Source organism: Lethenteron reissneri, chromosome 9 (genome assembly GCF_015708825.2).
Source record: "Lethenteron reissneri isolate LAM-NWPU_2019-01 chromosome 9, ASM1570882v1, whole genome shotgun sequence".
Lineage (NCBI taxonomy): Eukaryota > Metazoa > Chordata > Hyperoartia > Petromyzontiformes > Petromyzontidae > Lethenteron > Lethenteron reissneri.
The window spans coordinates 6,647,081-6,664,079 of record NC_083787.1 but is presented as its reverse complement, the minus strand read 5'-3'; the positions used below and the strand labels follow the sequence as shown (position 1 = coordinate 6,664,079).

Sequence of the window (16,999 nt, the reverse complement as noted above, 5' to 3'; positions counted from 1 at the left end):
CCCATAACAAGGTTTAAAAAAATGCCTATGTAACGTAAGCACCAGGATCCTCCTTTGAAAGAGATAGTGCATTGCAATGGACTGCCAACCAGGTTAAATAAAGAACATTACAGTAATTAAAGTTTATCAATATGGTCTGTAATGTGATTCAAATCACATCTTGAAGGGATGCACATTAATCACCTATTGTTTTTGTGCCAAGTTTCATTGAGCAAAAAAAGCTCCACAATTGCTTCCTCCGGCTTCACAAAAAAACATACAATATTTTCACTGTTTTACCTTATAAAGATAAAACACAAACACAAATATTTGCCATATAACCTAACATGCTGTTGGGGAATGTTCTATTAGAAAGCACCTATGGAGGTTATGTTAGCAACCATCGCCATTCACCACGAAGCAGTAGTGAAATAACGACAGCATTTGTGCCAGGCTAGGTGCACTTTTAAACCATGTGAAGTGTCGAAGGCTCGGTGATAGTTCACGTGACAGAGGCAGATGTGGGGAGATAGCCGAGATGGCTGGCAGCTGCACTACCGCTGCTCTTCACTGTATCACACAAGTACACATCCGTGCACAAACCAGCAAAGTGCAAAACATCCTTTCGTCCAAAAAATCGTAACGGGTTATTTTAACGAGCACCTAGTGTGCAAAGAGGCACACGAGGTGGTAAATGAGGACAGCTTCGCGTATTTTATCCATCTATTGTCAAACTTACCATCAGTCTTAACACATGCAGTGAGTCATAATTAAGGCCGAGAAAACCCATTGAGAGGACGTCATGTTCCAAATGCGACGAAGATAGTAGTGCATGTAGTGTACATTACTATTTACAGAGCTCAATAAAAATGTATTATTACAGCCAATGCCGTTTATGCCAGGACACCTTGTGGTAGATCCCACATCTGTTGCAAAGTCAACTGACCTCCTCCCTGCTCTTGCATTATCCCACCATTTGTACTTTAAGTGAGGATACGTCTCACTGAATATTTTTAGGATTACTGTAGACTGGAGTAGGCATGTGACCAGTAGCCACAGCCATGGTGAGAGTTATTACTGGATGCGGGGTCTGGAAATATTTTCAGAGTTACCATTCTGGACAAACTCAGCTTAAATAAAGCCCTGGCTTCTAAGTATTCCCACAAACACAGATCATTCAACAAACAAGCAATGGGACCGTGCTAATCTCCAGACGAGGCCCCAAGTCAGTGGTGGAAATTCCACATTCCCATGGCAGGGGGTCAGTCTCTCCATCAGATGACAGCTGCAAGATTTCCACGACGTTTTTACTCGTTTTACTCGTTTTCTGGAACGAAAAAATGCAGTAAAGTTTTTTGTAAGATCAAAACATTGAGATTAATTGTCACAGCTGCTACGTATTTCCTGAAAAGGCCAAGACATTGTATTATGCTACTGCCACCACTTTAAGTGGCTCACCAGGATTTTACTCGTTCTAGATTTGAAGTTTTCGTGACTGCAGGGATCCATACTCTTTGGTTCTTTTAGGAATAATTTTATTTTACAGCTACGTGACTTTACCGAAAGCATTTTACTCGTTCATAAATGAAGCTTTCCTGATGCATTCCGAACAGGATGACACTGACCTCATCTCTATAAACTTAATTTGTAGCTTTCGTGACTGCAGGAATTATTCTTTGGTTCTTTCGGTAAAGTCACGTATAAAGATAAAATAATAAATTAAATTATCTCTCTCAAATTTTAGCATTCTCAGGAAGAACGTAATCAACCAGATAGGGTGTTGACTGTTATGTTATCCGACTCTCCGTTGTATTACATTACATTTCTAAGTATACTAGATTTGTGTTTCTATTTAATTTATACCTGATGATGATTGCTTGTGTTGCAATCGAAACGTCGTATGCTAGTATTTAATTAAATTTATTATTTTATCTTTATACGTGACTTTACCGAAAGAACCAAATAATAACTCATCTCTATAACCTACTCTCTATACCGAAGAACAGAACCCTCGATACCGGACAGCTTTTATCCGTAGCGGCCCTCACCGTCTGGAACGCAGTCACCGCTGCTGCTGCTGCACATTCGCAGTAACAGCGGCGTTCACTCCACGCAGACTTTTAAGAGGCACTCAAAGTGCCGTCCAACTCTTTCGACCGGCTTTCGAGTGACCGCAAGCTTGGCTCCTCCAGTGCCTCAGAGTTACGGTCATTTTTGCCCGTGAGATATTGTTCGCCTTATACATTTCATTAACATGTGAACCTACTTTTACACGAATATCGTAGCTCGTCGTTGCAGGTGGATGGCAATGGGATGACAGAGCCCTCTGCTGGAAATAAATAGCATGCACATGCGTATTGAGGGCCAGAGTACTTCCAAATTAGTCTCACCAAAGTATGGCAATCATGAACAAATATCACCTGGTCTTCATGTGCAATGATTGCCCCCTTCAATGTGAATATGGAATTTCCACCATTGACTCAGAGTCTCTAAGAGTTGGAGCAGATACTGCTTTGTGTGTACGACTTAATCTGGCAGTGGATATCATGAATGATGCCCCAATCCAGACCAGTATTGTAATTTCCACAGCAGCTTGAGTTGCCGGTTTAAAATCATCATCAGCCATGATCTATCAATTACTGGATGAATGCCTCCAAATTAGGGATGCCACCATTACAAAGAACAAATCATGCCAATGTCCGTACTGGTCCGGGTCAAATCCGGACAGGTGGCAATGTCATCACCATCCCTCGCGTTGAAACTCCACGTGGCTTTAGCTACTGCTAAAGCCACGTGGAGTTGCTGTTGCAGAGGTTCACAGTTCGAAGGCAGCGGCCGCCCTGAATAATAGTGCGGGTGGCTTAACCCCCAATTGGAATGCCACTCGCCGTCTGCTTCACTCGCAGTGGAAGTGAAATATCCGAGTTGGCCATTGGGCTGCGGCGTCACGGTCCACACTTGGAAATTTTGAAAAGTTACCTCGCAAATTACTCGATTGGGATTATGAATAAGAACAACGAGAATCAGTAGCGTGGCTTTCATGGGGAAACGTGAGTAGCAAATACATTTTATTGTAAAATAGGCCAGCAGAGAATTCCACGTAGAATCTGAAAAGGGAGATTCAGAGCCATCAATGAATTGTTGAAACGACGCGCCTGGGTATTACGTCATCGTACAATGCCGCAACACCTTTAAACAAAAGTTGTACAATGACGTCATTTACAACTTTGGTGGCGTGACGTCATCCTCCATACACTCGTTGCGACCTCCACCCGACTCGTTGGCAACGATGACGTCTCCCCCGCTCGTGTTTCCCGCGATGACGCAACGACAACACACAGCGCCGTGACGCGCCATGCGGGCCCCCGAGACATGACGTCAACGCACCGCGAAGCTTATAAATGACGTCACGGCGCACAGCTGTCACCTCCCTCCCCTGCTGAGTGACGTCATCACCGCGCCGCCGCCACCGCAGCAGCTGACGCCGGGCCACGCTTCTCAATGTCACATGTCCCGATCATCGTAACTTACTTTTAAATTTCCCTCCTAATTGTTATTATTACTGGCTTAAGTTACCGTAAACTCTGGTGTACGCTGCGTTGGACATCTTCAAGGATGTTCGCCTTTCGGCGTTTGATCTCCGCGCAGCTGGTGAGTTGAGGGCGAACGGTTCGGGTTGAAAGTCGTGTTGCATAAGCGACATGCGGGGTTCAAAGTGCCCTGCTGGAGTTTTGACGTTGTGGGGCCATGTACGAATCAAAGGGTGTACGCGTGATCAGTGGACGTCTGGCAACACGGGGGTGGGCATCTGTGTGTGGAAGAGCTTCATAGCTCATCGGATTCCTCCGGTTTAAATCGAGATCGCCCAGTGCAGATGGAACCGTGAGAGATGATCTGCGCGGATGGTCTGTGGATCGCAGCACGGCTTGGAGAGGCCTCCATCCAGCGGTGGATGGATCGTGGCTGATGATTGATACTGTTTTTGGCCAGTGGGTCAATTGTGCAACGATGGAAGGGGGTGGTCCCCGTCATGGGATGGTGGAATGTCCGCCACTGGCTAAAAAGCACGTGGACATTGAGCATTGCCCGACATTTGTTTCGGTGTGGACACACTTTCCGTTTTGAATGTTTGCTAATTAAACACCATTTGCATTGCACGGTGAAATCCCTTCTTAACGCGTTATCCTTCAGGGGTCGATAAAATAAGTGGCGCATTGTGGAAACTCAGTCGCGGGTCGTCCTTAACAGACTGCGCCCAGGCATAGGAATGTGGAATTTCCACCGCTGCCTCAATGCCGCCAAGAGATGAACATTGCCCAATGTTGCTGTTCATGCCGTGCGGCGCTTTTGAGCTGGATTTGTGCGTGTCGCGTAACGTTCTCTTCTTGCTACACATCCCTGCAGAGCTCTTCACTTCAAGGCGTCCCCGGCTAAATGCAGGTCCTCAAGCTCCTGTCGCAGTGGCCGGCTTGAGAGACGTTTCAGGGCATTTTTAGTTGCTCAAGCTGAAAAAAAAATGATTTCACAAGAGCAGCGAGATCCATCGGGACAGTTTTAACCGATAAGGTCTCCTTCGCGACTAACTGCTTTTCGAGGCAACTGCGGTGCCCCCCGTGTTACATCACAGGGCTGTGAGATATGGCGAAAGTTTGAGGCCATCATTCAGCAGTGGATAGATCATGGATTAAGCATAACGTGAACTCCGGTCACCCTCGCAGCAGCAGCGGCTTATAGCTAGCGATCGAACAAAGATGGTCACTTTCATCGCGCGCTTTCAGATGCGCTTCTGCGGCCGTCTGGAACGCTCTTCCTATATTAGGAAGATACTGGAACTTATACACTTTTAAATCTAGATTGAAAACTAATTTCTTTACAACTGCTTTGTGTGTTTAGTCGGTTGTCCCAGCACCTCCGATTGGCACGGTTGGCTACGTACGGCTACGTATGGCGCAAAAGAAGTTCAACATACGTACAAAGTGGACTGCACAGTTTACACATACTGTAGATGTAAAGCATTGGCTGACATGGGGAGCTGAAATGGATTCCTCTGAACAAAACCTGGACTTGGCTATCATCACATTTACAATCTGTGCACCAGAGTCAACGGGCAAGAATATTTCATTACTTGATTTGCCTCGTTAATATTTCGCTGCAAAATTTCCATTCATTTGTTGGTAATGAAGGGCCATTTAAACCTAGGGGGAGGGGCAGCAGTGTTTATGCTCCACTGCCAAAGCAACATCACCAAATATCTTGTGAGGGCAATGGCTGCTGTATATTTGGATCTTTATTTGAAGCTTTCGTGACTGCAGGAATCCATACTCTTTGGTTCTTTCGGTAAAGTCCAAATAAAACTAAATAAAAAATAATATATCACGACGTTTCGATCGCAACACAAGCAGTCGTCCGTGTTGAGGACGACCGCTTGTGTTGCGATCGAAACGTCGTGATATCTTATTTTCATTTTGTTTTATTTTTCTACCTACGTGACATTACCGAAAGAACCAAAGAGTATGTATATTTGGAGTTTACATGTTCTCCCTGTGATCACATGGGTTTTTCTTCGTGTTCTCTGGTTTTTTCTTCCACATTTACGAATATGAGTTGAGAGTATTTGGTTGCGATACATTCCCACAATATAAAGCCACTTCATTGAGCTATTATTTGTGGCCAGGTCAATTCTAAAAAGAGAGCTATATAGCTCAGTGGCCCTTATCTGGTAAAATATAACGTAATTCATTGTTTAGTTTATAGTAAGGGTCACACGGGCTGACTGGTCGCTTTGTGTCTCCGAATGCTCGTGATGCATGTGCCGCACTTCACTCCAGGAGCGTGCGCGTGCCGGCCTGCTGCGGCGAGCGAGCTCGGCTGGCTCCGAGGGCGAAGTGCGCATTTCCAGCGTCCTCCAGGAGAAGTTCCCCAACGCCAAGCAGGTCCGCGTGGTTGACGTCTCTGGTGAGGCTGCCGCTGCTGCTGCTGCTGCTGCCGTTGACTGCCCGTCAATTCAGCCTCCCTGCGGGCCGTGCATTTGACGCATTGGTGTCGATGTGTGTTAATAGGTAAAGGTAAAAAAAAGATAAAGGTGCAGCTCTGAGAATTCTTGCTCATGTCACTGGTGACAAGAAGAGCCTCCGCTGAAGGAAACCCCGCTAGGATTATTTGGCCTGTTATTCTGCACTGGCCAGGTATCTTAGAAGAGGTGGTAGTAGTCACACTTTACCTAACCACACGTGACTTGCTGACACTGGCGGAGGCTGTGGGGAGGGCGGGGTGGTACGTGCCTCCTCGATTATCCTGATCGAAATCGCTCATTTCGATCAGGATCATTGGGGTTTATTAGTAATAAATCAGCATTTTGCGACGCCCACTACCACTCTGTAGCATATTATGTATTACATGCCATGAGATGATAGGACAATAGTCTGAGTCCATAATTGGCAATAAGTAATGGCAAAGCAGTTATAAGTGACTCACAGAATTGTGCGCAGTTGCGTATAGAGTACATGACTTCCCTGAAGGCATTCACCTTCAGCGAGCGCGATGCCGATCACACACGGTTCGAATTCGACCCTCGATCGATGGCTGCGCCATCGCCGCACACGCTTCGAATAAAAAGCAAGGGACAAGTCCTTACTAACAACTCCTATCATTTTTCATTGCTGGAGGGGTTGCTCCCCTATCTGAAAATCCTGGCCCCACCATTGCTTGCTGATCGACTCAACTGTGGTGTAACCCTTTGAACTGAGTGGGCAGACGTGGGGATATTTACGAAACGTACACCATTGTTTCAACTGCCACACCGAGAGATTGAACCGCTACCTTTGGATTGAAAGTTCAGTGTGCAAACCGGCGGCATCCATACGTGCGTTAATGTATGTATGTATGTCTGTATTATTATGTGCAGGGGGGGATCAGGGATGATTAAGGTTAAGCTCACTTTCACTATGCACCCAGCCACTGGAGTTAAAGTCCCAGTCATGGCTAATGTCAGTGGCTATTGATATCTTAACTAATCCTGGTCTCCCCCCTCGTTGATGAGCATTGAGAAGTATGATCAAACAACCCCCTTGACAGAAGCACTGTGGAAAAGGCTCTCATCCAGCAGTGGGTTTCCAAACTGCCTGTAAAGTAGAATTATTTGATTTAGACCTCTAAATCACTTGCTATCGGTATTCCTACAATGCTTGGTGGTTAGAGAAATGCGGTATCCATAACTTGTTTACGTAATTACTGTTGTGCGTGCTCTCCCGGCATGCCCCATTAACTACAGATTATCCCACTATTTTAGGGCCACACATACTGCATCCACCATACGCGTCTGGAATTTACAGCACCCACACAATTACATGGTTCTTTAATAGTCTGCTTAAGTCTACAGCATTCCTCTGCTGCATCAGCAGGCGTTGTTTTTTTGTTTGAAGTTTCATATAATGTAAGCTGCTATGTCTGCATGTAGTGGAAAAGTAAATTGCCTTGAAAATGTCCTTAATATTCCATAAATGTCTTGTAACATCTTGTCGTGTTGTACAAATTATTGGCTTGTTTAGATTTCGTTTGTCCATTAGCTTTCACTTCATGTGAATTCAATTAACTTGTCAAGCAGCTTAAATATAAATTATGTCTAGCAGCAGTAGTCCCATAAATAAAATGTATTATAAATACTTGGCATATACTGTAATTGCTAAAGCAACAGTAATGCATTTTGTATATGTTTTTTTCCTTCATATTTCTGTCAGTATTCATGGACATTATAAGCCATTATCTTATCCACTGCTGAATGAGACCTTCCCCATGCCTTCAGCAACTCTCATGGTCTTGCCAATGTAACAAGTATAACCCGTAAAAACAAAGTTTTTCACTATAAATCCTTTATATGCGTGGTGGCTAGAGTCCTCTCGTCCTCTGGCTTGAGATGGCTGCCACCTATGGGTCAGATGATTGCATGGCAGCATTAAGCAATTGGTAATTAAATATAATATTTTTGTCCTAAAAAGTGTAAAATTTTGGAAAAAAAATTTCACGAACATTAATTGTCACGCACAACGAGTCTGTGTGGAAAATGTCAGCTTGATTGGATCACGGGAAGTGGGTTAAAAAACGACCGAAAGATTTGCACGGTCCTAAGCAAGCAAGCGAACTTAATATAAAGTATTTAAAAATCCATGAAGTTCTTTTGCACGAGCTGAGTTTATGTCCGCATGTACGTATTACCGGGTGTGTTCCGTAGTTTGGCTGTCACTTGCATCGTTCGTTTTAATGAACGGGCACTGTCCTATCCAGCGACGTGTCCTGCCCAAGCCCATATTTCTTAACAGTCCGTACGACAACGCAAGGGTTTTTGCAGCCAATATTAAGATGTATAAAGGATTTTCCAGTTTGGAGTGAATACGTGTTATCTGTGCGCATATAAAGTAACTGACGTGTACATTTTAAAGTACAAAGAAGACTATTTTTGTTTCCTAGAAAAAGCATTGTCTCGATGTTTTTATTTTATTGTCGTTCAGGAAGACGATGGTTTATAGTTTAAGTTTTAAATACACGTAGAGGATGGGTGGGATTTTGTTATTACAATGCTAATTGTGTAAAACTTTATAAAAGTAGAGAAGGCAGGGTGCGGTAGTGATGGGCAAAGTTTCCAACAATTTGGATCTATGAATAAAATTGGACTTTATTTAAATGTGTTGTCTTTCACAATGCCATGGGATGGATCAAACCCTTTGCAATGGTGTCTGGGGAATTATTACAATTCAAATCAGTGAATGATTGTATTTGTGGGGAAACTATTGTATCCTAAAACTGATCGTGGATATTGTTTTATGATTATATTTTTTTTGTTAAGATGAAATGAAATTCAAAGTACCTTAACAGTACCTTGCAGATGTGTCGTCTTATTAATGATGCATTCCACAGAATAGTTGTATTTATAATAAATATATATTTAAATGCTACTATTAATCATGAGTGTTCATGAAAATGAAATGAAAACTGGCAAGTGCACAAAGAAGCATGGAGAGATTCATGTTTGGAATTACATTGAGACAGAAAGAGGAACTTGAATTGGAGACCATGCAGGTTCGAGACGTAACATGGACTTAAAAAGAGTAAGTGGGCAGGACACATTGTTATAATACTTTATATTTAAGCTTTTAAAGGCCCATCGAAGCTAAGCAGCTCTAAGCAGAAGGGATGATGGCCGGTGATCTCAAATAAATTATGGAACACGCTCTAGAGTACATCCACCACGGAGGTATGAAACCAACCTATGTGCAGGTGTTAGATAGATTGGTACATCCCAGGACTGTGAGAGATGGTGAAGACTTGGGGAGGCCTTCATCCAGCAATAGACTTGTCATAGCTGATGATGAAGATGAGTGTTCGAGTGACATCACTTTTACATCACCCCAATGCGTTTTAAACATCACTGTGGTGACATCCATAGAGCACTCCTAACCGTGAATTTAAATATCTTGTCACATTATCGTCGGCTAGATGCCCAGGCCATCGAGCCCGGAGCACGTATCCGCAAGATAACATCCGACTGTTTTTCAGCTTTCTTCTCCCCTTAAATGTCGCGCCTGCGTTGCCGCGTGGTGCATTGCAGGTGGCTGTGGGGCCATGTACGAAGTGCACGTGGAGTCGGAGGAGTTCCGAGGAAAGCGCGTGGTGATGCAGCATCACATGATCAACCAGGTGGGGGCCCCCGTGAGCCAGTCCCTCCCACAGCCAGCCATGCTTTGCGTAGGCTTGTGGGGGGGGGGGGGGGGTGGGCTGCCGTTACTCACGGGAATGAGTTCCTGATCCCCCCCCCACCCCTCGCTTCTGGCCCATGATTAGAACATTGCCATTCACACCGCTATGCACACTCGAGTTTGTCAGCTGAATGCATGCATTGATTACGATGCTGTAACAACAAGGCGAGGAGGTGTATAAGTGAGATTGAAGGAGTGGATATGAAGGCTATTGTCACGTACATCGTATGGCATGCTAGTTATATTACAGTAAAACCTTGCCGAATGCGGGGGTTACGTTCCTGGAAAATACAATGTTGGGCCAAACTGCGTTTCACAAATAATAGGCCTAATCTTCTTGGTTCTTTCGGTAAAGTCACGTAGAAGAGAAATAATAAAATAATAAAAATAAAACATAATAAAATAATTTTCACGACGTTTCAGACGCTGTCTTTCCGACAGACCTGTTCTTCACCTGAGGACGGCTGCTTGCGTTGTGGCCGAAACGTCGTGAGAATTATTTTATTATGTTTTATTTTTATTATTTTATTATTTCCTTTCTACGTGACTTTACCGAAAGAACCAAGAAGATGAATCCCTGCAGTTAAATCGAAAGAATAGGCCTAATGTGAAAATTATGGAATTATCACCTCCCTCTTTATTTAATTAAATCTCAATGATTTCACCCCACTTGGTTTCACGTCGAAATAAAAACAGACACATAATACATTTAAATAGAATATGAGAAAACATATTAAAACATAGAATGAAATAATCGTGCCCTCCGATTTCTTAATCGTTCTCACAATCGATTAATTCAAGTACCTTCCAACAGATTCATCACTTTTCTCACCACCACCACCACTCAACTTGCGCTTAGGGGCCACGATGAAACATTGTCTAAGAGCACTGAGAAGGAGTAATAGTCGTGAGATTATCAACACAACAGCGTGGAAGATGTGCACGGAATGCTGCTAACGTACGGAGTGAGACCGCACGAGAGCGCTGGGGAGGGAAGGTCACGATGAGATAGCCATCCGCATCGTCTAATGTACGGTACAGTACAAGCAGGCGATGAACTACTTGTCCAGACGGAGATGAGAATCTCAGCAGCGTCAAACCGCACACAGCCAAAGCATCACCCCCATACTCTTAGTTTTTTCGGTGAAGTCACGTAGGTAAAAGAAGCTTGTGTTGCCTCCGAAACGTCGTGATTTTTATTCTTTTATTTTTATTAATTTTTATTTCATTTTTTTACCTACGTGACTTTACCGAAAAAACTAAGAGTATGAATCCTTGCAGTCACGAAAGCTTCAAATCTAGAATCATCACCCCCATTTCGATTTAAAGCTTTCGTGACTGCAGGGATTCATCTTCTTGGTTCTTTCGGTAAAGTCACGTAGAAGGGAAGTAATAAAATAATAAAAATAAAACATAATAATATAATATAAAATAATATCATATAATACAATAAAATAATATAATAAAATAATTATTTTATTATGTTTTATTTTTATTATTTTATTACTTCCCTTCTACGTGACTTTACCGAAAGAACCAAGAAGACATCACCCCCATGTTCCGTAAAACGTACCTTACGTGAACTGTGTCTTAGCAGAAACATGCATTTGTTAAAACAGCACTGGGCAAAGCACGACTGACTATAAGAAAACAAGTTTTGCTGGCTGGCTCGGCGGTACCATCACCACACACATCTGCATGATGACGTCATCCCTATCCCACAGCGCTGTCACCTGGGTTTGTGCCTTGTGCTGACATCAAGCATTAACCCCCCCCCCCCCCCTCACCAAGTGCTGGATTTAGGCGTAAGCTAAGTAAATTACAGCTTAGGGCCTCGCATTGAGGGACCTCTAAATACGAAACAATACAAATTTTAAAGTTTACATTATCAGTTGAAAAAGAAAGGACAAAGGCAAAAAAAAGACTCTAAAATGGTTATTTTCTTTCTGATATGACTTATACACAGGCATTCCTCGATTTACAAAATCTAAGCTTTAGTAAGCTTAGGGGCCCCAGAAATGTCATAATCTGGCCCTGGCCGTGTATCCTACGCAAATGCACGGGCAGTGTTCATATGATACAATGTAGTTTTCATTACATTGCGTTGCATAGGAGTCTGATCCAAAATGACTATTCGATTTATGAGGATGGTGCAGGAGATGACATTATTAAACGTTGGTGAGAGCAGATATGAACTTGCCGAGAAGGAACATAGGGAGTATCAAGACGATAGAAATTAAGAAATGAAACTGTTGGGAAAAATCTAGGCCTACAGGAAACTGGTGCAAAAGATACAAAAATGCTGAATTATTTCACGTGATTGTGTAAAAGAATGGAGGTTGACAAAGCCGGGCGCTGGTGGCGTATGTCTCTAATCCAGCACAGCGGAGGCGATGTTTGGTGGATCGCACAAATGTTGAAAAACTGTCTTCCATACCCCGACTTGCCAGGAGAAGTTAGTACAGCTAAATACGGACGAACATCATCTGTCCCTTCTATATGGGAAAGGTTGTTGCCCTCCCCCCCCCCCCCCCCCCCCAATGGGTATTGTCTGGGTGCTCCAGTTTCCTCCCACATGTATAAACACTGATGAATTGGCTAATAACATGTTCAGATTCAGAGGTCGGCAGAACTTTCTCAATCTTTGGCGGCCGATTCACCACCCGGTCGCCTTCTAGATTGTCTGATTCTCAGCCATTGTGCGATTCAATTTGCATGAACGATGACGCTATATATGAAACCAAACGTTACTATGATTTAATGACCATCGGTGGACTAGTAATGCCACGTGTATGGACAAAGTAGTAGAGGTCGTCAATGCAAGAGGTGCATTGAGATCGTAAGGCAGGAGTTCAAAGAGGTAAGTGTCGGCCGACTGGAAGCGATTGCAAGAGAAACAAGAAAAGATTGGTGTAGAGATGAAAGTGGTCCTGAATTTGGACTTGAAGGGAGTCATTAGTGTGGATAGTGAATGGAAGGAAGTTCTAGATGGTGGGAGCAACAGATGTAAAGGGGGATGACCGCATTGTTTGGGGGGGGGGGGGAGAACGGTGGAAGCTACCATGGAAAGTGTGGGATCTTCAGAGATAAAGAGGATATGGCAAGGGCAATAATATGAAGTGGCTGGCTGAATAAGAGCACTGATGGTTATGCCTTTGTCACAATACCAGCTCTGTGGAGATCCTTGATTAAATCCCAGACAGCTGCTAAAAATTAAAGCCATGTTACAAGTATAAATGTTCAATAGTCTCAGCTTGGATGAGCACAGTTTATGCAGCAAGTTATGAAGAAAAAAATGCATGTCACATATTACAATGGCTCTCAACACAACAGAGTTCACTTTTGTTTCAATTCAAACTCGAGCATCACACGAGTGCACCCCACAAATTAGAAATAACCGCAACGCCGGTTTTAATATGTGTGCTGTTCTCTCAAAATGGAATGACACATTTCACGGGTTGTGTTTTTTTTTATCTAAAACATGCCAGTTATATATTGGCTTGGCACTGTTGCATCGCGTTATTTACACCACTCTATTTTCATACGTGAAAAAGGGGTTATTGTCATCTCACAACGTTTGCACTGTGTTACATATTTGTTTGTTTCTGATACTTTGTAATCACTGAACTCACAATGCAGCTACGTGTGTGCTTGCTTCTCTTTGCAGGCACTGAAAGATGAGATCAAGGGAATGCACGGACTGCGAATATTTACAACAGTTCCAGAAGATAAATAATTGGGAGTCTTAAGCCTCTGTTAGCAGGCATTTGTTCGTATATATACACGTGTGTGTTGCTGCCATTTTGCCCATTTGGAATGTTTGGGAATTTGTACAAGCTCACATACATAAAAAACACAGACAAAATGAAAGCGTTTTAGTTGATTGCTGAAAGATCTGGGTTGTCACAGTCGTGTTCTAAATAGGCAGCTTGAGTTCTCACATTACTATCCCAAACGGGAAACTTATTACCTCCGATCGGTGCATAGGGATAGGATTATAGTTGCAATCCTGAGTGTCCGAATTTAGGAAGAGGATTTTGTTAACATAGATATGTGACTTTAAAGGGACTCACGATTGCAGCTTAAAGTGGTTTTGTTAATTCCTTCATTTTCAAACCGCACATTTTGGCAGCATCAATAGATATATGCAGTTGCGTACTTATGCATAAATGTTACACTTATTTACTGTTATCTGCCGTTTCTCAGAATAATACTACGAAATTACCACCCATAGTTTATTAATGTGGCCAAGGATTTGCATACTGTAAGAGCAAATTATTATAGGAAACGGACAGAACATTTTCACCCATAGTATACGCATCTAAAGTCATCTGTAGAATGGCAGAAATGTTACTATTACATGGCAATCTCTTTTTCTAACCATTCTCCATAATAGTGCAAATATACGCGAGCCTAATTGTTACAGCAGCTTCAAAGGACTGCACGTGCACGTCTTGCAAACATATATCTTTAGAATTCTCTAGTTGGCTTTATGTAGATGTTATGCTTTTGTACATTTTACAAGCAAAACATTTCTCCAGTTATAGTGTTATTGCTGGGCACATCAAGAAAAGGGGAAGATGTTTTCAAATTGAGGTTGTAGGCAGGGCTGGTCTGCCTGTAGAATCACTGTGTTTGTTTTGTTGTGGGTATGCCTCCTAAGAAATTGGAAATGCCAATCTCAGAGGTTAATGTCGCCACTACATCAAGCCTGCAGCACGAAACTGCATTGCAAGCAAAGCCAATATCGCCCTCGATAGGAACACATTTTTCCCGTGCGTTTCATCCATATGGAGCAGCATCTATACATTTGCTTTTGTCTGGTTATTAATCCATAGCAACACAACATTGCTTTCAACTAATTGCATGTTTCAATAAAGGAATGAATTGCGCACCTACCCGTACATTTCTGCATCCCCTTCACTAGAGATTTTTTTTGGTTTTTTTGCAGAATTTTTTTTAATTCAGATTTGTATCACTTAATCCAGTATTGCGCTGTGCATCAGTAACTTAAGTTGATTTTCCTTCATGGAGAGGTGGTTCAGTCAGGGCAGATGCACACGACCACAATTTAAGCCGTACAGATTAAGTTTCGGTAACAAATTGAGATTGGCAAACAGTTCTTTGAATATGCAAGGTGTATGGAGAATCTCTGAAGTTTCTTGGAAACCGAGTCTATGTTGAAATGTGCCCAATAATGTAAATCGTAAAATAAACGTTGGCCAAATGGCAACAATGTTTTAACATGGTCAAAATGAAAGCCTGCATATTCCCCTTAAGCGGCACACATACTTTTTAGAAACTGCCAATTTTTATATTTACATATAGAATGCCAATTACTGCAATTCCAATGCTGCAGTCTTCCTACTGTTGGGAATATATAATGTGTCATTAAGTGATTCAAATGAGAGTATCTGTAATTTCCCATTCATGCCACCTTTTCATTATCCTGCTTCATGTCATAATGTGTGGAATTATTCGTAACTTATTTGAAGGCTAGATTTTGGGAACAGCAACAATGGTTTTGGATTTTGGTTTTCTGATTGCAAAGCTTGTTTTTCTGTAACATCTGTATGAAATAACACATTTTTATAAGCATTAGATTGCCCATTTAATAAACCCCATTTAAGACATTAAGAATAACAAGTCTTGTAAGCTGATGTATGCACTAATGTAATAGAGCAGATAATGTTGATGCTACGGTATATAAGAGATATATTTAAATCTTGACTTAAAGCGTTCGTGACTGCAGGAATTAATTATATTTGGGTCTTTCGGTAAAGTCACGTAGATAAAAAAATAATAATCACGACGTTTCGATCGCAACACAAGCAATCGTCTTCAGGTGAAAACAATCAGCGTCGTGATTTTTTTATCTATCTACGTGACTTTACCGAAAGACCCAAAGAGTATAGATATATTTAACATTAAAATAAACAGTCTGGCTGTGAAACGCACAAACGTAGAATCGCGAGTTGGTTAACAAATGTTTGCACTGCTGTATCATTTGCTGTAAACCGAAGTGTCAAGACTTGCAATTGTGTATCGATGTAAGTTATAAAATGCTTGACTGAAATTAACTTCATTCACATTCTTGCTTCTGCAAAATGTTTGTTGTCATCGGTAAGAAGTTTAAAGGTCGGAAAGCCATCCGTGTATTGTAGCAATGTATGAATTAGAAATCGAATCTGCGTCAATTGCTAAGATTTTAAAGAGCGATTCAATTCACGTGTTACACTTGGATACGAGATGTTTACCGCTTTGACTAAATTAGACAATGTGAATGTTTGCAGCGCGTTTGAATTGCTGGCACAGGTAAAAAAGAAAACATGTTTGCCTTATTTGTGACTTGCTGTGATTTGAACTGTGGTCAGGGAGTTGTAAAATTGGTTGAATGTTGAATTAATATAAGTAAATAAATGGACGTGACATTGCACTGCTCTGCCTATACTTTTACACTCTGATGGTTCAACATTAATCGAGCACATTTTCGATGTGATTTGAACAATATGAATGCGGAGCAACACTGACTTGTCTATGGTTTTCTAAGCAAACTTTTGTTTTATATATAATGTTGCATATGGTGTGAGCATAAAATAACAATTGGTGCTTGATGTATATTTAACTATATGAATAGAAGATCAATGTTATCCTGAGATGCAAGTATAGAAATGTTTTCTTGTTTCGCTATTGGGTTGGTAGGTGGCCTAATAGCCTCAATGTTCGGAGTCACTTTGAAGGCTGCGTTGTTACGATTGGCAGGAAGTACACTGCCGTCAAAGTGGAGATGCACTACCCTGTGACATTTTGCAATAAGAGATTACGCTTGCCATTTTCATAGTCCAAACCCAATGTTTTCAAATAAGCTCCAAATAAGTCACATTTCAAAAGTAATATAATTAGTATAATTACCCCAATATAATTTGGGTTGAATGATCATTCTACTCTCACCTGGATTAGTAAAGGTCATGGTGGATACAGATATTTAGAATATTACAGTCTCTCTTGGCCATTGCCTGCGGGTCATCATGTGAATATTTGACACCTTTTTTTTCCAGGATCTTGTGTTAATTCCAATTGCAGTCACAGTCTCGTGTTCAGTGTGCAGATTTGCATTGATGTTTTGTGTGTTTGAGACATTATTAAGGTGTGTTTCTTTGTGTGTCACAGTTGCAGATACTTCTCTAATTCAATAAAATCCTTCGTAACATTCTTATGTTGAGAATTGTGGTATTTTAAAAACATTGAAAACAAGTTGAAAATTGTTTTTT

General features: G+C 41.9%; 1 protein-coding gene across 1 annotated transcript; it reads left to right on the top strand.

The window, feature by feature from the left end:
* Positions 1-3,421: 3,421 nt before the first annotated feature.
* Positions 3,422-16,164, top strand: BOLA3 (bolA family member 3). Its single transcript, XM_061548800.1, has 4 exons — positions 3,422-3,630; positions 5,808-5,934; positions 9,581-9,669; positions 13,396-16,164. Exons 1-4 carry the CDS (start codon positions 3,595-3,597, stop codon positions 13,462-13,464), a joined length of 321 nt encoding a protein of 106 aa, XP_061404784.1. The 5' UTR covers positions 3,422-3,594; the 3' UTR covers positions 13,465-16,164.
* Positions 16,165-16,999: the final 835 nt, after the last annotated feature.